Source organism: Astyanax mexicanus, chromosome 13 (assembly GCF_023375975.1).
Source record: "Astyanax mexicanus isolate ESR-SI-001 chromosome 13, AstMex3_surface, whole genome shotgun sequence".
Classification (NCBI taxonomy): Eukaryota; Metazoa; Chordata; class Actinopteri; order Characiformes; family Acestrorhamphidae; genus Astyanax; species Astyanax mexicanus.
In genome coordinates, this window is record NC_064420.1 from 30,326,602 (window position 1) to 30,349,594 (window position 22,993).

General features: G+C 37.4%; 1 protein-coding gene across 2 annotated transcripts in view; it reads right to left on the reverse strand.

Moving 5' to 3' along the window:
- Positions 1-22,993, reverse strand: part of rgs19 (regulator of G protein signaling 19) — a 79,546-nt gene that overhangs the window by 43,462 nt on the left and 13,091 nt on the right. Inside the window, exons 1-2 of one of the 2 annotated variants that reach the window (XM_022677330.2) lie at positions 21,153-21,267; positions 14,874-14,984 (exon numbers count right to left, since the gene is read on the reverse strand). In XM_022677330.2, coding sequence (XP_022533051.2) covers positions 14,874-14,888 — 15 coding nt within the window. In that variant the 5' untranslated portion in view covers positions 14,889-14,984; positions 21,153-21,267. Of the gene's footprint in view, positions 1-14,873; positions 14,985-21,152; positions 21,268-22,993 lie in introns of those variants that run through there. The other variant, XM_022677329.2, reaches the window with a different exon arrangement.

Below are 22,993 nucleotides of genomic sequence, written 5' to 3' on the forward strand. Positions count from 1 at the left end.
GGGAAGGGAAGTGTTGTAACTAGTCCGATGTTGTAAGCGACACAAGGGCGTGTGTGAAACCTCGTGAGTCAGCGCTGTCTCTTCCTCTTTCTGCCACTCAGCAGGCCAGACCAAACGATGAGCGCACACGGCCTAGATCAGACACGCGCAAGGCAAGACCAAACGATGAGCGTACGCTGCAGGCTCCCGTCATACTGTCCCATCATGTGCTGCTGCCTCTGCCGCTGCTGCTGCTGCCGAGGCCACGGGACCACGCCGCCTCTTTATAAAGCAGCACGGCCAGATTTGTACTCTGCCGGCTTAAGGGCACATCCTGTCATTTTTTTTTTTTTTTTTCACAAACACACAAGTAACTATTTTTCCGCTTCTTCCTAGCACTTCCAGATGCTCTGGATAGCTTTTAAATCTGGTTGCGTAATTTTAAGAGCGGCTCGAGAGCATAAACGTACCTCCCATGGACTTCTGGTGGGGCATGAAACTTGGAGCTGGATTGTGTTTAGAAAAAAAACAACAAAAAAAAGCAAGGGCTTAGAGAAAACTGCTGCTTAACTCAAGGAGATCACAATTTTAGTGTTTTTAGTTTTTAGGACCTAAGACCTAATTTCACCCTTTAAGGAAATTTTATTAGAAGTGTAATTCATTAGAATTTAGCCACTTAAGTTAATTAACCTTAGAATTTACCCTAAATTGTTAGTTAACTTAATTAATGTTTTGCACAACTATTCCATATTTTTCGCACTATAAGGCGCACTTAAAATCTTGAAATTTTCCCAAAAATCATCAGTGCGCTTTATAATCTGGTGCACCTTATGAGCAAATGTTATCAGTCAGGTTTAAGGAGCAGTAAAGCCACTCTGCTGAAGTGCAGCATTATAAATTACAGTGCTTGCACCTTTTTATAGGTTTCTTTGTTTTTACCAAATTGAAAACCTCTGGAATATAATCAAGAGGAAGATGGATGATCACAAGCCATCAAACCAAGCTGAACTGCTTGAGATTTATGCACAAGGAATGGCATTATCCAAGTTATCCAAAAGCAGTGTGTAAGACTGGTGGAGGAGGACATGCCAAGATGTGCGAAAACTGTGATTAAAAACAGGGTTATTCCACATTATTAAAACTTAATGAATATAAACTTGTTTTCTGTGCACCGGTGCACATTATGAGCAAATGTTATCAGTCAGGTTTAAGGAGCAGTAAAGCCACTCTGCTGAAGTGCAGCATTAAAAATGAGTTAGTTCTACAGCACCGAGGCTGGAGCAGTATTAGCATTAGCCGCTAACTGCACTAAGCGCTAGCTCTTTCGCTGTTCAGAGGTGAGTATATTGGCCTATAGTCTGCATGAACGCTTGCTAATATCGCCCTGGCTTACCGGAACACTCAGGATTCCTCCGAGTAGCGCTGTCAGGCATCGTTTACTAGCGCTAACTGTGGCTAGTGCTAGCATTTAGCTGCAAATGCTAATGATAGATAGATAGATAGATAGATAGATAGATAGATAGATAGATAGATAGATAGATACTTTATTGATCCCGAAGGAAATTTAGCAATCCCGAAGGAAATTTAGCATTTAATGCTGCTGCACCCAGCTTTAGTGGGAATCTGGAAATCTAAGCTTACTGTAAATAAATGGAAGCTCTTTACTCTTTACCCAAACAAAAGTTTTCAGGAGAGAAATCTCTGTAGATCACCATACAGCACTCGTGAATCTGGTGAATGGACTTTTTTATTATAAGTTATTCCAGTGCTATGTGATTATAGCATTCTAACTTTTTTTATGATCACAGTGTGATTTATAAGTTTTCTAGTTTTGTATTTTGATTATCATGTCATAGCTTTATATAAAATAAGAAAAATAAAATTAAAAAAAAACAGAGGCTGTTTTAAGCTAGAATTCAGGTCGGGCATTGTGTTGGGCTCGGGCTCATGCAGAGAATCTAAACTTTACTATAAATATATGAATATCTGCACGTTTTCCTAAGGTAGCTTTAGCGGGAATGACTACACACTGACAGTCAGTGTCAGAAACTGGGGGAAACATCCATAAGGCAAATAAAAGGTGCCAGAAGCCAATGGAAAACAAGCTGCCAGTTGTTTTTTAAACATTTAAAAAATGATTTTATGTATTTGTTATGAACAGGACATTTTGGAGATCCTCTTTGTTCATGAAACACTACTTTTGTACCATAATCATGATTTTATAATCACTTGTTTACAGGTTCTTACCCCATTACTAGCCCTAAATTCACTCCGTCCCAACTTTTTTTGGAATGTGTTGCACATCTAAACGTCCACGTCTTTTATATTTAGCATTTTTCTGATTTGGGTCTGTAATCAAAAGCCCAAAAAGGTTCAAAATAAAAAAGGTGCCTGAGTTTTCACTAAAAAAGAGGAAGTGTGAGCACATGCCCAGGCCTGGAGTGCGTCATGCCAGCGTGATGTGCCAGCTTCCTCTCTTACCCAACCCTAGAGTGCCTCTTCTTACAGCACAGGCTAGGGGTTGGGTCCAAGGGTAAAGGCTACTGGAGGGTCATGGGGTTCACAGGCACAGGAATACTATTCAGAACAGCAAGTTCTGGGACGCATGAATCGCACCAGTGAACGTGAAAATGAACACAGTCACTCTTCACCTTATTTGGGTGAGGGTGTGTGCTGAGTAAACAAATACAGTAATGCAGGATTATTGAATTTGCTCCACATGAGGTTCTCACTGTTCCCATCTCTCCCGTCTTTCCCAATCCTGCTTTCTTCTGTGCTGACCAAGCATAACATTATGACCCCCTGCTTGTTTCTACACTCAATATCCATTTTAACAGCTCTAACAGTTCTGAATACTTTCTTCATTATTTTCTTCGTTCACCATGTTCTTCAATGGGCGGCATTGGTGGTGGATCTTCTTCAGCACTGCAGTGACACTGGCATGGTGGAGGTGTGTTAGTGTGCCAGTGTTGTGCTGGCAAAAGTGGATAAGGCACAGCAGTGCTGCTGGAGTTTTTAAACACGTAACTGTTCTTAGGGCGTTTTCATACCAGCACTATTTGGTCCAGTTAAAACGGACTCTGGTTCGTTTGTACCCTTAATGCGGTTCGATTGAGCAGGTGTAAAAACAGTAATCGCACTCAGGTGTGAATCAAAACAACCGGGTCGAGACCAGCTAGAGGAGGTTTCAAAACAGACAAACTCTGGAGCGGTTCTCTTGTGGTGAGAACGTGATCTGGTTTTCGATTCCAACCCAGCTATCAAATATACCCCTTTTATTTTAGCTAAACTGCCGTTAAAGAGCAGTTTAATCTGATATATTAGCCAGATAACGCTAATTACCCTAGCTATGCACAAACACTGTCTCTGCTCCATGCTGTTTACATGCCTTGTGTGTGCTGCGTTCACTACCCGCAGCTGTGTGACTCAGTTTATTACATCATAAGTGTACAACTGCGCTGCACGTCCTATTGAAAACACTGTGTTCATCAGTGCATTCAGTGTTAAAGCAGCTTTAAACTGCTAAAACAAAACAAAATCTTATCGCTATATTTACTTTCTTGCTCCCACGCCAAACAGCTCTGACCAATCAGAAGACACAGAGTGCTTGTGTGGTTTATTGGTGTGTATTTTGGTGCGCTTAGGTTTGTGCCTGTGTAAAAATAAACCAAACAGAGGGAGAAATGCTCCAAGTGAGCTGATTTGGACCATAGAATCCAACTACAGTTGTTAAAACCCCCTTAGTCACTATTGGACTGAGAATAGTCCACCAACAGAATCCTTTGAAAAGCTTCCTGTGGGCTTTAGAGCTTCTGTCTTCAGACTTTAGGACAGTGAGTGTTCAAAAACTCCAGCAGCACTGCTGTGTCTGATCCACTCGTAACAGAAAAACATTAATAATACCAAATAATAGCTGCTCCGTGTTCATCCTGTGGGTTACTGACCATTAAAGAACAGGGTAAAAGGAGGTCATAATGTTGTGCTTGATCAGTGCACTCAGAAAGCAGTGTGTGAAAATGGTAAAAGTGAGGGGCCGTGAGTCTGACCTCAACAATCTGTTCAGCATGAAATCTTCCCATGGCATCCCACAGTTCTATGAATGTTATTCCAGCTATCATTAGCTGGGTCATTATTGGCCTCCCTCCTTCTCTTGCCCTCGGGCTGTAGGGTCTCTTACACTGACCTCCTTACGCACAGCACTGCTCTCCAGAAAGTAGCCCCCAGGTGCCCCCTTAATCCACACCAACCAAGACCGGCTCCACTAACAAGAGCAGATTACGATACGGAGACAAGAACTGAGTCTCAGAGCTGACCTGAGAACAGCCAGCAACATCATCCAGACAGGATGCTCCAAAATAAGGAGAGATAAAGACAGAGAGAGAGAGAGAGAGAGAGAGAGCATAAATAAATGACTGGGAAAAGAGTGAGCGACACGAATAAAATAATAAAAATACAAGAGAGAAGAAAATGCAAAGAAAGCAAACAGAGTAAGAGAACAATTATGGGAACAGAGAGAAAGGATGAAGATAGAGAGTGAGAGAGAAAGTGTGTGTGAGAAAGAGAGCACATATGAGACCAAGGGGAGAGAGAACATGAAGATGAGACAGACAGAGAGAAAGAGACATACAGAGAGATAGAAAGAGGGGAAGACAAAAAAGAAAGACAGAGAGAAGTAAGAAGGGCAAGAAAAAGATAGATGGAGAGTGAAGGAGAGAGAGAGAGAAGAAAAAAGAAAAGGTGTGAAAGAGAGAAAGACAAAGACAGACAGAGATAAGGAGAAGACAAAGTTTCAGAGGGAGAGAGAGAGTTGGGGAGAAAGCAAGAAAGGGTGAAGAGAGAGTGACTGATGGGAAATAAAAAATGCGAAAGGGAGTGAAAGAGATGGAAGGAAGAAAGATGAGTAGGAAAAGAAGAGAGAGAAAGAGAGGAAGACAGGGATAAATGGACTGAAGGAAGGAGAAAAAGAACTGAGAGTGAGGGGGAGAGAAAGAGGTGAATCAAAGACAGAAAGAAGGAAAGAAAGAGACAAGAAGAAGAAAGAAAGGAGACAACAATCTACAGAGATTGAGAGAGAGAAAAGGAGAGAGCGCGAGAGAGAGAGAGATGTGGAAAAAGCGAGAAAGAGTGAAAGGAGATGGAAAGATGGGAAAGAGAAAAAGTGAATCCAATGAGACAGAGATGAAACAAAGAAAGATGAAACTAGGAGATGGAGGGAGAGAAAGAGAGGAAGACAGGGATAAGGGGACTAAGACAGAAGAAAGGAAAGAAGGGAGGAGGAACAGAGAACAGTAAGAGAGAGAAAAAGAGGATTCAAAGAAAGGAAGAAAGAGAAAAGAAGAAGAAATTGTGAGAGAGAAAGACAGAGATCGGGAGACGTAAATCCACAAAGGATGAAAGAGACAAAAAGAGAGAGAGAGAAAGAGAGAGATGGGGAGAAAGCGAGAAAGGGTCAAGAAAGAGGGAAATATGAAAAAGAGAAAAGCAAAAGCAGTAGGAGATGGAGGGAAAAAAGAGAGGAAGACAGGGGTGAGCAGACTGAGACTTATGAAAAGAGAAAAAAGGGAGGAGAAACAGGGAACTGAGGGTGTGAGAGAGAAAGAGAGGAATAGAAGAAATTAAGAGACATACACTCAGATGAAAAAGAGGGACAATTGAGCAAGAAAGAGAGAAAGAAAGAGGACCAAAGAGAGATGTTTTGATCAAATGGAGAAATATATGAGAGACAGAGGAACAGAGAAAGGAAAACAGGGATAAAAGGTAGAGTGAGAAAAAGGTAAAGAGAGGAAGGAGGGAGTGTGAAAAAGAAGAACACTAAGGTCCAAGAGATACATAAAGAGACAGAGAAAGAAAGACTGGAATCAAACTGCATAGAGACTGATGTAGAGAGGAAGAGGAGGGAAAGAAAGGTAGGATAGAGAGAGAGAGAGACAGAAGTAGACAGAAAAAATATGACAGGAATAAAGGGTAGATGTAAAGACGGGAAGAGAGGAAAGGGGGGAGAGAAAGAAAGAGAAATATTTGGATAAAAGGGAGAAATAAGCAGGTGTCCATACAGTGTATATCTTCTTCCATATTGTAAGAATAGATCAAAGCACAGACAGAAACATGCTAGACCTGCCATCTGTTAACCAGCGCAATGTAACTACATATTCAAACACCTGTGAACAAAGTGTTGGGGGTTCACGTGTAGCTTGAGGCCACCTTTTAGTCTGAGCAACTGGTGACACATTCAAATACACACAGTGGAGAAAAACGGCTGATTTTAGCCCCATCTTCCTAAAAAAATATATAACTGAACTCTGCATACCCCCAAAATAAACCTTGGATACATCAACACTGTCAACATCTGTCAACAAGTAATCCAGCTCAGAAAAATAGCTAGAGTTGTTGATAACTTGCACTCCAAGCCTGCCAAGGCCATATGTTTTTTTATTGCAGTATTACAGCTAAACCACTCCAACCCTGCTGAGGTTGGCCGCTGTGTCTGTTAGCTTTACAGATTTAACCTGGCTGTTAGCATAATGGCTAACCCGCAATTGTAGGTTTCACATATCATAGTAAGCAGCAGAAGTTATTCTATGTAACTAGCATAGTGTCCTTTGCCTGCCCTCAAGTATCAGCAAATAATACTGCTTAGAAATGCAGCTAAATCCACTTATTTCTTTTCTTTTCTTTTCTTATTTATCATTATTATTACTTAAAATCCTTTAATTTTCCCAAAAACCATCAGTGTGCCTTATGTATAAATTTTACCAGTCAGGTTGTAATGAGCAGTAAAGCCACTTCATTGAAGAGCAGCATTATACAGAAGTTTCAGTTTAGTTCTTCAGCACCGAGGCTAGAGCAGTATTAGCATTAGCCGCTAACCACAGTAAGCCTTTCACCGGAGCTCTTTCACCGGAGCTCTTTCACCGTTCAGAGGCAAGTATATCGGACTGTAGCCTGTGCGTTTGCCGTAGCTAATATCGCCCTGGCTTACCAGAACACTCAGGGTTCCTTAGTGTAATGCTGTCAGGCGGCATTTACTAGTGCTAACTGTGGCTGGTGCTAGCGGTTATCCACGAATGCTAATGCTGCTGCACCTAGCCTTAGTGAAAATCGGGTAATCTAAGCTTACTGTAAATAAACGGAAGTGATTTACTCACCCAAATAAATAGTTTTCAGAAGAGAAATCTGTGTAGCGCTCTAGCACTTTTTAAATATTTTTTTTTAAACAATTACAGGTTTGTTTGGGACAAAAACTAGTATCAGGTCCTATTCAAAATCATGATAACTCAAAGAATCACTGAAATATAATGTTTTTCCATTGGTTTACCATTGATTGGCAAATGTTTTAAAGGAAGTGTGCTATTGTATATGGTGCCAAAAAGGGTCCACTATTAAGTCAAATAATGAATTTCTACTAACCTTTGGCTTAAATCGTATCTACAAGTGTAAAAAACAAATGGAAGGAAGCAGAGATTTTACTCAGTGGCAAAAAGCCCAACCAGGCAATAGTACAGTTTCAAATCACATCTGGGTTTTTTATCAGCGAACGGTATCTCTCGAAACGAACGCTCTGTCAAACAAACCACTGCTGCATCATAGCTATCTCATCCGCTAACAATCAGCCGTTATTCACGTCTTCTTATCTGGTTGATATTCAAGCCAAAAAAAAAAAAAAAAAACGGCTGAGGCAATCTGGAATTTCTGAGAGTATGTAACTGAGAGCAAATGATGCAATGCTGATTTCACGCTCAAAGAGGATAACTCACTAAGTTTGGAAATGCCAAATGCCAAGACAAAGCCTCAGGATGCCCTCACGCTGCTCCACCCCACCCACAGCACGCCAAGTCATTTCTTCTTCTTCTTTTTCTTCTTCTTCTTCTTCTTCTTCTTATCGCAAGCAGGAAAAGAAGAGATGTAACAACAAAGCAGGAAATCCTTTGGTGTTCACCTTTACCACATCCTTCCAGAGACCACGTATGCTTACAACACCGGTTTTGACACAATTCAGTTCAGGGTTATTCTTGATTAACTTACAGATGATTTTTGGTTAATATAATATATAATAATAATAATATAATTTCAAGGTGCAAATTTTAAATATGTAATAGACAGTTTGGTTTATATAGCAAATTGTTATTTAAGAAAAAGAAGCAACAAATTATCTCTGGTCCTTTATGCATTGGTCTAAAGCCAGATTTCACACATCACAAAAAATCCATTGGCAAAAACTAGACAAAACATACATAAATTGAGAAATAAATGCTGAAATTAAGCAATCAAACTATCAAAGGGGTGAGAAATGTTTCATAGTAAGATTTCTTAAAATAAGGAAATGAAGTAGGACTTTAAAAAAACAACGTATTTTCTAAATTTTAATACAGGAATCAGAATAACTTGAATGGTGACTTTTTGTGCTCAATTTAAGTTCAAATTACTTAAAATAAGGTGAATTCTAAGTATGTCTGAATAAAGTCATATTCCTAAAATTAGTAAAACAATCTTACAATTACAATGATTAGAAAGACAAGAATACAGAATATCAGAGAAAAAATAAGATTTATCATCTTAAAATTAGATAATTTCACTTCGCTTATAATTAAGTTTTTTTTTGCAATGTAAAGGTGTTTTTACACCAGCACTATTTAGTTTGGTAAAACAAACTCTGGTGTGTTTGTATTCTTGGTTCTGTTCATTTTGGCAAGTGTGAAAATTTAAAAAGTAATCACACTCAGCTGAGGACCAAAACAATAGGACCGAGACCCTCAAGAGGAGGTGGTCTCAGTCTGAATCCAAGTAAATTCCATAGCAGTTTGTTTGCTGTAAGAACAAAATCTGACCTCAGTCCCAAACAACTATCAATTACACTCTTTATGCTTGAGCTAAATGGCTTTTCAGGTGCAGTTTAATCTGATTTATCATTACCGAAGCTGTGAACAAATTTCGTCTCTGCAGCTGATCTATGCTAAGCTGTTAGCATAAAACATGTCACACTAAACATTCGCTTGTCCTGTTCTTGCTTGCTGTATGTTCTCAATTTGGGAGGTGCTCTCATTGAAGCATCTAAATATGTGTACTGGCTATTAGTAGATAAAATGTGAATCTGATCTGTAATTTGGTTGATCATCGACGGAAGCTGAAATCATATGAACTTCATGTGACCTCAGATTCTGCCCCAGACTCTATTTACCGTCATCCCTGCGTTGAGATTTGTGGAGAGATATGCTGCATGAGTTAAGTGTGAAAGCAGCTTTACACTGCACAAGTATACATGCCGGAACACAGAACCTTCTTTCTGTATTTACTTTCTTGCTCCACCCCAGACAGGTCTGACCAATTATTGGAGAGAATGTGGTCACATGGTTTACTGAGACACGTAACAAATTTACTTGCAGTGGAAATAATTATTTGATCCCTTGCTGACTTTGTAAGTTTGCCTACTGACAAAGACATGAACAGTCTTTAATTTAAAGTGTAGGTTAATTTTAACAGTGAGAGATAAAATATCAAAAATAAAATCCAAAAGACCATATTGTATAAATTATAGAATTTATATTTGTATTTTGCAGAGAGAAATAATTATTTGATCCTACCAACCATTAAGTGTTCAGGCTCTTACAGACCAATTAGATGCTCCTAATCAACTCGTTACCAGCATTAAAGACAGCTGTCTTAAATTGTCACCTGTATACAAGACTCACGTCCACAGACTCAATTAATCAGTCAGACTCTAACTTCTATAACATGAGCAAGACCAAAGAACTTTCTATGTATGTCAGGGACAAAATTATAGACCTGTACAAGGCTGGAATGAGCTACAAAACCATAAGTAAGATGCTGGATGAGAAGGAGACAACGCAAGAAATACAAAATAACGGTCAATGGACATCAATCTGAGGCTCCATGCAAAATCTCACCTTGTGGGGTATCCTTGATTATAAGGATTGTGAAAGATCAGAGTAAAACTACACGGGGGAACTTGTTAATGATCTCAAGGTAGCTGGGAGCATAGTCACCAATATCACATTGATAACACATTATGCCGTAATGGATTAAAATCCTGCAGTGCCCCACAAGATCCCCCTGCTCATGAAGGCATGTGCAGGACCGTCTGAAGTTTGCCAACATGACTATGTAACTTTTTTTTGCCCTAAAGAAACCTGGAAAGGCTTTATATGTATAGATGCTTTATATATACTTGTATAGCACCTTTCTAAAACTCAATCGACATTCTTCAACCAATTGTAACCAAATGGAAGCCATTGTAACCTGGAGGAAACCTACGCATACACAGGGAGAACATAGAAACTTCACCCAGACAGGCCCTTGAACCCAAGCCCCCAGTGCTGAAAGGCAAACATGCTAACCACTAAGCCCCTGTGCCACCCAATATGTCTGGTATCATATGACAGGAGGTTGCATGGAATGTGCTTGTTTCTGTGAAACGATGTGTAAAAGAACGAAATGAACAAAAAATGATCATAAAATGACAATAATATAATTTATCACAAATAAATGATATAAATGATAGTGACAGGCATATGAAGCACCCAATATGGAGACGCTTTTGCAGAATTGAGGTCTCTGCCATTTAAGTCAAGCATTCATATCAGTCAGGAGAACCTCCTTTTATAGAGACGGACGAATTAACGGTGAGTATAAACATAGTAACCGAAAACATTGACATCTATAACCTGGCATTAGTCATGAGAAACTAGTGTCTCCCCTGAGGGAAAGAAAAAGAATACAGACAGAGAGAGAGAGAGAGAGAGAACAAGCGCAAGAGAGTCTAAAACAATTTGTAGGTTTATATATAAACTGTGTATTATTGTAAGTGACAGGCCTGCTGTAGCCTATAGAGTTTGGATGGATCTTTAATAAAGTATGCAAACTGCGCACAGACTGCATGAGAGATGTGTGCTGGCTTCACTCAGTTAGCCTACAAGTTCTACACACACACACACACACACACACACACACACACACACACACACACAGGATGAATGTCTGCCTGCTTGTCTGTTTTTAGATCTAAATCTTGCTTTTCTCTAACTTTATCCAGATGCCATGCCTGGCTGGACATGAATCATGTGACTAATGCAGAGTCTTACTCCACACTCCCTCTCTCGTTCCCTATACACATCTCTCTCTCTCTCTTTCTCTCTCTCCTTCTGTCTTGGCTGTCTTTCTTCTACTACAGCAAAATACGAGTCTAGGTACCAGCTGTACAGAAGTGCCAGCTGTGGCTGAGCTGGCATATAGATGGGCCGATATCAGCAAAAAGAAAAAAAAAGAAAAAAAAAAAGAAAATCCAATCCAGTCCTGCAACAAGTCCAGCTTAAAATAGCTCACTCTCACACGGTGTGATGTCATGTGTTGATAACGGCGCGTGTGTGTCTCTTCTTGTGGAGTCGTGGAGTGTTTGAATAGTTCGAGCAGGATAAAACACTTTTAAATGGGCTTTTTAAGTCAAGGGCTTCCAATAAATGCTGCTCATTTCAAAGTTTAGTAGTTTATGGTATAAGGTATATATAAGGTTGAACAATACTGGAAAAAAAATAGATTTTCTGTAATATATATGGTGATATATAGATAAGTACTGTATATTAGCGAACACAAAAAAAGATGTTCAAAGTCTTTAATCAAATAAAATATACAGAACAATGACTAATCTATCAGACAAATTGCAGTATTTCCTCTAATGAAGCAGATGCACACAGCAAGGGAAATATTGTTTTTTTTTTAAGAATATTAATTGTGAAAAATTGTTTTTTTTTTATTTAAAAACATTTAAACAAATAATTTTTGTGTAAACTTTAAAAATACCAGTGAGAAATGATTGCAAAAATTAGGATTTTTTTATTAATAAAAACATATATTTTTAAATAATTATCAAAAAAATAAAAAATAAAAAAGTTATGAAAAAAACTTTCTTCTGATGTACAGATTAGGACTAGTGATAGGTGATTAAAGAACATTTAATTTCAAGTAAAATATTTAAGGACACATTTTGTTTAGAGTACTAATTGTTAGAATTGTTTAAAAAAATTAAATCATGGTAACAGACAACAGGTTTTGCTAAAGAATTACTAATAAAAAAACAATTAAAATTTTATTTTATTATTTTAAAGCCTAAACTTCAGATTAAAAGATTAAGACCAGTGAGAGTGATTGTAAAATTCTATTTTTTTTATTAATTTTAAAGCATTTTTTTAATTGACAATTTGAAGATTTTCAAAAACTTAATACATTAATGAATCTCAACTTAACTTAAACTTTTTTAAATTATTAGTTATGAAAAAAATATATTTCTTCTGGTCTACAGATTAAGACCAGAGAGAGTTGATTAAAGAACATGCAGGATACATAAAGCATACAAATAGGACAAATAGGGGGGAAACTTTTTTTTATTAATTGCTAAACAAAAACTATTGAAACTGTTCATCATTTTAGAGGCTAAAGTTCTGACATACTGATTAAGACCAGTGAGATGAGAATAATAAAAATAATACAATTGATAAATCTGGACTTTTTTTAAAAAAAATCTAGCAATTTTAAGTAATTCAAATTTAGTAAATAAAAAAACATAAATATATCTTTTTTTCTATTCTGCTTATTAGCTTTTTTTGCACAAACTTGTGCATGTGATGTGTATCATGCCCTAAAGACTTACGCTTATCTGATCATTTACCCAATGTTCCCTATAGACTCAGTTACGGCCAATTTCTGCTCATTACCTAAACCTCCCCATCTCAATTCCCCCTCAATCAGTGATGCTTCCACAGCTGTAAATCAAGCTTTTCAAATATACTTGTAAAAACAACAGCTCAGAAACAAATCACCACAACCCATCAGCAGCAGCAGCAGAATCTCAGCAGTCATCTAATATTATACTCTCTACACAAAGAAAAGATAAATAAGTGGATAAATGACAGGAAACAAGAGGCAAAATCATCACACCACAAATAAGAGAGATTTCTGACTGAAGAGACACTCTGTCACCAAATCACACATGTGCTTTGTTCATGTGATGCTACAGATCACCTAAGATCTGTTTATTTGACCTTACAGACACCTCTGATTAACCAATGGATGCTGCAGTATCAGTGGAATGAGCATGGATTCTCTGGAAAACTTTTCAAAACCTGTTTAAATAAGTTATTTTGTGTCTACATGGCATTTTTCTGAACATCTTATTTATTTATCTACTTCTATTCATCTATTTCTTTCTAAATGCATAGGAATATTTAAAAACAAATGCTGAACTTGGTTTTTTGAAGTATTTGAATCTGCATTTCGTACAATTTGTGAACTACATGTACCTGACTTTTGATAAACCTCAATTATTCAGTGATGTAATTTATATTACTGATCAGAAATATGCTGTTGAACAAAAAATACATTTCAAAATAACTTAATTCAAATCCATACATTTTTAAATAAATAAAAAAGGACAGCATACATTTATGATTAAAATCTATCTGCTGGTTGTTTTACTTTTTGGCCTAAATTAGTATTTCTAAGATTTTGAATCAAATTTTTCAGATTTTAATTTATGCAGCAGAATTTTTTAAATAAGATTTTTTTTTTTTTTTTTAACTGTTTTCTTTAACAGCATATATTCACCTCACAAACTCATAACACAAAAAACATTAAATAAACAACGTTAAATAAATTACATTTAGGAAAGACCCAAAGTCAAATTTAATAAAAATATATACAAAAAAAGCAGATTTATTACACGTCAGCTTTAAAGCTCCATTGATTATCAGCTTTCTGTTTGTTTAACACTGTTAACATTGTTTTTACACATATTATTGGTTATACCGCCTCAATATATTACAATATTTTAACATTTATCATATTTAAAGCACAATTTTTAAATACTGGCTGAAATGAACAATGTTTTTTTCACATACCGGTACATTAGATCCCAATTTCTATTTTAAATTAGATCATTGTTTCCATTCGTTGAATGCAACAAATAGGTTTTGCATATTTGCATATTTAAAGCAATATTTCAAAGAAATAGTATTTAAAAACAAGTTGTATTTTTACATTTTTAAAATAGCATATTAAGGAGTCTATTATTATAGTTAGAACACAACTTCCACCAATATGTTTGTTAAATTAAATTTAGTTGTTTTTTTTTTTTTTTACAGCACAATTTATGAATATTTGCTAATTTATATATTTTTATATTTAGATATTTTGGTTCTTTTTGCACATTTTTTGTTTAATTTAAAAGTGGGCCTTTTTTGTTTGCATATTTAGAGCACTGTTTCTGAAATTAACATTGTTGTCCAGTATATTTAGAGAATCATTTCTGATTGTAAAATTGAACAAATGGTTAGTTTTTCAGAATTTGCTTAATTTACTTATTTTAAATAGGCTTTTTCTGCATAATAACAGCTCAGTTTCTAAATATTTGCTAAATTTAACAATGTTTTTCTGCATATGTAGAGCACAATCTCAAAATCTTTGTTGAATTTAGCATATTTTATCTTCTTGCATATTTTGAGCAGTTTAGTGAATGTAACATACTGGAGGAAAAAAGCAATACACTGACAGTGCATCATACAGTCAGTTCATGCCACAATTATTTTTTTATTTTTTATTAATTAAATGCAAACGATAGTGTGTTGAAATACACTTAGTATAATGTACTTGTCTTACTATTTCAAAAAACAGTGTGTCAGGAAACTGACATACACATTGCAAAATGAGTGTGTGTGAGTGAGTGTGACATGTGACATCAGCATGACCTGTACCATTCCTGACTCGCACTACAAACAATCCACCACCACTGAACACACAGACGAACAACCAGCCCACCGACACACACACACACACACACACACACCACAAACACCACAACCAGCACCAGTGTCGAGAGAGCGGCGAGTTACCAGAATGTCCATCATGGCTCGGCGGAGGGCAGCCAACTAGTCTTATAATCCTCAACGATGTTAAAAGCCTGGACACATGCATGTCATCCCCCCGCAGGCCGCGGACCTCTCCTTCACAAACACACACAAGACAGACACACACATATTAGGAAAAGCGGGAGTGTACAACAACACACATACACACAGGAACACGGGAGAAAAAGAGAGAGAGAAATAGAAGCAGTTTATATTAGTTCATTCAAACTATCAACCAGATGTGCCATAAGCCTCCGTTTCTTTATATAAAAACATCAGAAGAAGAGAATTAAACATATGCATCATTATTTTTCTTCTTTGCACACAGTAAGTCAAAGTCAGTTCACAATCAATCAATTAATTAATTAATAAAATATTAATACAGGAAATGTTTACAAATCTATTTAATGAATGCATTCTGTCAGCCCAAATATACATTGGCATGCCAGAAGTCATGGGATAGCAGTATGTTAATTGCCAATTAAGTGTTTCCCCAAAGAAGAATGCTCAGTAATGTTAAATGTAGACTTCCTACACTGCTTACATAAGATGTAAAAAAATAAATAAATAAAATAAAATAAAAAAAAGGGACATGACGCTTGTTCCTGGTTCCATTACTTTTGGCCAGCAAGTGTAATATAATATAGCCCTGGAAATAAGAGACCACTTAATAATTATGAGTTTCTTTGATTTTACCATATTGAAAACCTCTGGAATATAATCAAGAGGAAGATGGATGATCACAAGCCATCAAACCAAGCTGAAATGCTTGATTTTTTTTTGCACCAGGAGTGGCAACAAAGTTGTCCAAAAGCAGTGTGTAAGACAGGTGGAGGAGAACATGCCAAGATGCATGAAAACTGTGATAAAAAGGAAAGGGTTATTCCACCAAATATTGATTTCTGAACTCTTAAATCTTTATAAATATGAACTTGTTTTCTTTGCCTTATTTGAGGTCTTTTTTGTTGTTTCAGACATTTATTTTTATTTATTTTCTGTAAATAAATGCTTTAAATGGCAATGTTCTTATTTGGAATTTGGAAGAAACATTGTCCGTAGTTTATAGAACAGAAATAAAAAGAGCTGTATATGCTTATTCATACAATGTCTATCGCATCAATCATATTAAACCATCTTGGATTTCTTCCCCTCCTGCTTTTTACAAGCAGGAAGTTATGAATGAAATCACAGTCAAAGAGTTAGCGTTAGCCCTACAAAAAAAAGTAAACACCAGTAATTTGTAACCGGTGTGCTTTTCTCCAGCCAACATAGTGCAAACACACAACAGGCAACACACAACAGTCCTTTTCAACCTCTTAAAGATGCATCCCAAATAGCATGCTAAAAGCCAAGCGGTGAGGAGATCAGCTAAAAGCCGAGGCTAATGCTACAGCCAGACCAAAACAAACAGCGCTAACGCAGGCATTTCAGAGAGGCACCCGATATGAGAAGACAAGTAAATGACGGAGAGAACAGACACAATAACGTTTTATCTGGCAAGGGATGTGATTTCTTTCAAAACAGTGGAAAAAGAGGGTTTTCACAGACTTATCAAAGTAGTCAATCCATATTGTAGTCTAATCCAAATGCTGTAAATTCTTTATTTTCTCAAAAATCATCAGTGTGCCTCCGGTGTGTTTTATGTATGAATTTTACCATTTAGGTTGTAAGGAGCAGTAAAGCCATTCTGCTGAAGTACAGCATTATAAAGGAGTTTCAGTTTAGTTCTCCAGCACTAAGGCTGGAGCAGTATTAGCATTATCGCTAGCATTTTGCCCTGTTCAGAGGTATATTGGTCTGTACCCTGCTGCTAACCATGGCTAGCACCGCTGGAGCAGCATTAGCGTTAGCTGCTAACTGCGCTAAGTGCTAGATCTTCAGACATTCAGACGTGAGTATTAGGTGAGTATTATTGACCTGTAGCCTGCTGCTTCCCCTGACTAGCACTGCTGGACCAGCACTAGCCTTAGCTGCTAACTGCACTAAGCGCAGCTCTTTCACCGCTCAGAGGTGATTATATCGGCCTGTAGCCTGCTGCTAACCCTGGGTAGCACTGCTGGAGCAGCATTAGCATTTGCTGCTAACCGTGCTAAGTGCTAGACCTTCAGACATTCAGAGGTGCGTATATTAGACTGTGGCTACAAGTTACATGGGACAAACCGCTAGCAAATATTGCCAAGGCTTACTGGAACACTCAGGGTTCCTCAGTGTAGCTATTTCGGGCAGCAATGCTAATGCTGCTGCACCCAGCCTTAGTGGAAATATGGAAATCTAAGCTTACTGTAAATAAATGGAAGAGCTTTACTCACCCAAATAAACAGCTTTCAGGAGAGAAATCTGTATAGTTTAACATCCAGCACTCACTTTAAGAATTCAGAACTTAGCTTAGCCTTATTTATCTTAATTTAACCCCTCACCCACGTCCACCCTGCGGCGAGACCTGCTGAATTAGAAGGAAAACATGCCGACACCCATGTTCCTTACTAGTGTTGCTTAATACAGCTTACAATCTGGTGCGCCTTATGTATGAAAATAGGTGATTATTGATATTTTCATTTCATGGATGATCTCTAAATGTAGCGCCAAGATGAAAAACAGAAAAAAGCTCAGACTACACCAATTTTATCCTTTTGTAACTTTGCGTATTACACATACCTGCTGCTGAACGTCTAAAATTTCCCCTCGGGGATCAATAAAGATAGATAGATAAAAATAGATTTCAATCAACTAATGAGTAGTCACTGACCAATATGTTGCTTGGAAAGCAGCTTTCTAAAAGCTCTGCCCACGCACACTGTCTCTTGTGCCATTTGTTTAAAAAAAAAAAAAAATACTACCAAAAATTAAAGAGACTAACAGCTAGACTACGAGTTCAAATAGCTCCCACATGCCGCTCGGGAAGGGCGGGAGGGCTTTTCAATCTCCCAAATTAGTTTACAGACATGGATGTTTTTAGCAATCTGCTGATAAACACCCCTAATAACAACACGCAGCCTATAAAGGTAAATACACAAATCCGATCTGAAGATAAGTAATGACGGTGCCTCGTGTTAAAACCTGCTTACACAGTGATGCAGGTAGCGTGGAGCAACTTGCTTAGTCAGCTTTTACATCAGACAGATACAAGCTGTTTTACACACAGCTAAAATAACGTCCGCAAACCAAATTTAAAATATCTCATGCTGACGCTGGTTAGTAAACGATGCTGCCTGCCACATGGTCTGTTACCACACAGGAAGTAGCCTCCAGTGTTGCACGTATTGTTGTAGAAATTGAACGGATTTTCCAGGTTCAGTGTCCTCGGTGAGCCTTCACTATCTGTATGATTCATATATATGTATACAGTGCCATAAAAAAAGTATTCGCCCCCTTACGTCCACTGGCACTTTTCTTCAACGCATGTCACCGTGCCAGATCTCTCGGCTTTCCACATGTGGGCGTGTCCATGACGTTTTTGAATTCAAATAAAGCAACTGATGTAGTCAATCATAAGTTTAAGATTTTACATTTGTACTAAACCTCACTGTGATCTATAGTTGTATGAATCCATATTCCGCCATTTTTAGTCTCTCTTCTGTGTTTAAAAGGCGCCTGTTCTGTGTATGTCAGGCTTGTCTGTGTGTGGCATGGCAGCCTGCTGTTCTACGATTGGCTGGACGCAGCGCAGCGGCCGGATTTATTTGAATAAAGTTGAGATCTGCTCAACTTTCTTGCCGGAGGGTGGGGCTGCGCTCAACGCAACGCAACCCAGTATGCACCACGACATGCGGCGGCTCTCTCCATTGAAATAAATGGGATGCGTCGGGGCTTAAGTGCCAGTGGACGCGCACCATTACAAACTTTATTGCCAAACAGATATAACCTGATTAAATATAAAAAGCACTTTTTAAATGATGATTTCATTAATTAAGGGGAAAAAAAACTATCCAAACCAATCTATGTCCCTAAACCTACTCACTTGGTTGTGCCATCCCTAGCAGCAACAACTGCAATCAAGCTTTACCGATAACTGGCAACAAGTCTTTCACATCTTTGTGGAGGAATTTTGGTCCAGTTTTTTTTTTTTGCATTGTTGTAATTCTGCCACATTGAAGAGTTTTCAAACATAAACCACCTTTTATAGGTCACCTCAATATGATTCAGGTCAGGACTTTGACTAGGCTACTTCAAATCCTCACTTTGTTTTTCTACAACTTTGGGTCATTGTCCTGTTGCAGAGCCCAAGTTTGTTTTAGCTTGAGGTCACAAACAAATGGCTGAATTTATGGTTGCATTTACCACAGCAAGTCGTCCAGGTCCTGAAGCAGAAAACAGCCACAGACCATCACACTACCACCACCATGTTTTACTGTAGGTATGATGTTCTTTTCTGAAATGCGGTGATACTTTTACAACAGATGTAAATGGCTCACACACCTTCCAGAAAGTTACATTTTTGTCTCACCAGTCCACACAGTTTGTTTCTTAAAAGTCATGGGGCTTAAGAGGTTTTGTGATAAAACTGAGATGAGCCTTAATGCTCGTTTTGCTCAGCAGTGGTTTTCGTCTTTTGGTCTACTTATTGGCTAGAGAAACTGATCTGTAGGTGTGATAAACCACAGTTATGTTTCAACTGGGAGGGCAAACACTTTTTCACACACTTTTTCCTCCCTTTATAATAAGAACTGCATTTTGTGTTTACTTGTGTTGTCTTTGACTAATATTTCAATTTGCTTGATGATCTAAATCATGTATGAGTGAGAACAAAAAAAAATAAAAAAAGGTTAAAAAGGGTTTATTTCAGGAAAATTTGGAGAATTTCTATTGGTTCAATCACTAAGAAATTTTGACACAGTGTATACAACTTTTTGTGTTCAATGGAAACTACAAATCGACAAAAATCTACTTTGCATTGAACAGCGACAATGTTTCTGTAAGGCTTGAGAGTACTTTTATAGTATTTAATGATAGCTATTTCCATCCGTGATTTTCAAATTCACTTTCATTTGATAAGAAATAAACAAAGCCATTCTGGACAGTTTTATATATAAAACAGTTTTACAGCTTCACTGCAGAACTGGGCGATATTGTAAAAAAATATCTTGATATTCTTCAAATATACAGCTCTGGAAAAAAAAATTAAGAGACTACTTTAGTTTCTGAATAAGTTTCTTTGATTTTGCTATTTATAGGTATATAGTTGGGTAAAATGAACATTGTTGTTTTATTCTATAAACTATGGACAACATTTCTCCCAAATTCCAAATAAAAATATTGTCATTTAGAGCATTTACATGCAGTGAATGAGAACTGGCTGAAATAACAAAAAAGATGCAGAGCTTTCAAATGTCAATTAATGCAAAGAAAACACGTTTATATTGATGAAGTTTTAAGAGTTCAGAAATCAATATTTGGTAGAATAACCCTGGTTTTTAATCACAGTTTTTGTGCATCTTGGCATGTTCTCCTCCACCAGTCTTACACACTGCTTTTAAATAACTTTGTCACTCCTTTTGCAAACATTTATCAAACCAAGCAATTCATCTTCCTCTTGATTATATTCCAGAGGTTTACAATTTGGTAAAATCAAAGAAACTCTTTATTTTTAAGTGGTCTCTTATTATTTTTTTTTTCAGAGCTGTATGATCGATTGTCGATTAAGATTAGGATTTTCAGTTCTCACATAGCAACTTTTTGTTAACCAAAATCTTCTGCATGTGTTCCTCTATAGCTTATATATTGTCTACAATATTAAATTTACAATGTAAAAATAAAATAAAAAAACATAAAAATGAAGAAAACACATTAAATGAGAAGAGATGTATCCAGTCCTTTAAATGATACTGTATGTAAGAAACAGAACATTTAAATAGGACCTAGAACAACCCTGAAAACCAAAGTGACCAAACAAACCAGCACTCAGTGCCCTGTGAAAGTCATACATCACTTCTCTAATTTGGTGTCCACAAGTGTACGCCCAACACAGATTGACAAATTGCTGCTTAAAGCATTTCCAAACTCTGAAATGATGAATGAAAAATTTAAACTAATTTTGAACTAACTCCTACTACCTCCTGGCTAACGGTTCCACAAAACACCACAACCAATAACATACATCCTAGTGTTTATACTGTCATTTAATTACTGTCAGTGTCAGTGTACACAACAGCACACACATGCATTCTCCAAATTCTTACAAAGCACAGCCACTTAAAACCTTTTCCTTAAATAAAAAAAAACCTCTAAATAAAAATAGAATTAAACTAAAGACCAGTTAATACTCACATTGTCCTGTTTCTACTGGAAACAATGGAAAACGCTGCTAAATTGCTGTTGTTAGATATCATCCAGAGCTGAAGAAGAGTGTGTTCTCTAATTGGATTAGTATCTAAAGGCACAACTGACTCTGGCATGGCCAAGGTCTCCAACTTCTCCTTTAGCCGGCTGAAGAAGAGAGGAGGAAGGAGCGCTCGGCTCACAAAAAAGAAAAAAAAAAGAAAAGAAAGAGGAAATGGGCAACAGACGAGAGAAGAAGGGAGAAAAGGAGAAGTTGATGAAGATGTTCTGTGGAAAAACAGAGAAAGCAAAGGCCAGAACACGGCTGTGCGTGTGGTTCTATAAAGACGAGGGGATGATCAGTAAAGCGCCTTGTGACAGACTGACTTAAATTTAACCCCTTAATTCAACTCAAATTATGTTGCTTTCAGCCTTTATATGCCTCACACTCTCTCTCGTGACGCTACAGATCCTACCAAGGTTTGGAACAGTTATTGTAAATATCAATATCAATGTATTAGAAAACATTTTTTCAGAGGTGTGAAGTGATACAATAAATACAATTACTTCATTACCTTACTTAAGCAAAAAATGTTGGTTATCTATACATTACTGGAGTAATTATTATTTTTGACTCCTTACATTTTGAAATAGCATTGTTATTCCTATTTCATTTCAGCTTGTTTTCATTCCATTAAAAAACTCATCAAGATAAATCTCCCAAAATTGGGGAGAGAATGGAAAAAATTAGAAAAAAAAAAAGATAAATCTCTCCATCCGGATAGAGTGAATTTGATTGTGGTTGGAAGAGAAGTGTAAACATATATCATTCCAACACTCTGTTGGTTTATACATGGTATAAACATTCACACCTGGGGGATTAAAGGGGCAGAATGATGTTTTTTCCACAATCTTAGAAAACATGATCCAGATCCTATTTTTGCAATCTATAGGCGAGACGTCAGTTGCGCACAGTGTAGCTGATTCAGGGCGTGACGTCTTGGTATCATGAGGGCCCTAAAAAAATATACCTTGAGCAGTTCAAAAAGCACAAAAGGCATGGACTAATTCTCTTAATTAATCATCATAATCATAAAATAAACCAATCAGTGTGCCACCTGTCATTCCCTCTAAGAGCCAGGTGTGCACTGACTTTGGCAGATTGATATCTTAACAGTGCTGTGCTTTAGTGCATCTCAGCAGAGGATACTGTCCTGCACGTTCACACTGTGAAGGTGCACCAGTAGCTAATTTAAGGGAACAGCAATGATATTTTATTTTGTTTATTGTTGAGGTAAAAGAACATGCCAGAATTTTTTCCTGAACACACCCCACTTCCAGACCACCACACCCATCAGTGTAGATTTATTCCTAAACTCTGATGCCATTTTAACGGCATGGCCGCAAGGCGTGAATATGGACTGTTGACGGAGTGTAAGGTAGGAATGAGCCTTTGGACTTTGTAAATTAAGATACACAGTAGGGGTGTACGATTTAGACAAAAACTGTAATGTGAGATAACGCTCGCTGTTGGATATCCTGAAATCAATGTGAAACAAGGTAAATAAAGATTTGATTAAATTAGTTGAAGCTCTTCCAAAGTGTTTTGCCGCATAAATTGGCTGCACTTGTTTTCCCAGGATAAGCACTAGTTGTAGGTGTGAATGTTCAATGTGGACCTCTACCTCACTCTGCCTCCAGCCTAGGTATGTCATGTGAGTACAGTCTGCAAGACCCTGTGAAGAGCTCCCCTGTTGTTTATCATGAAAACTCTTATCAAAATAACAATAAAAAGATAATTTTTACAGCTCCAATAATCACAGTTAGATACTCGGGGCTGTATTAGTGCA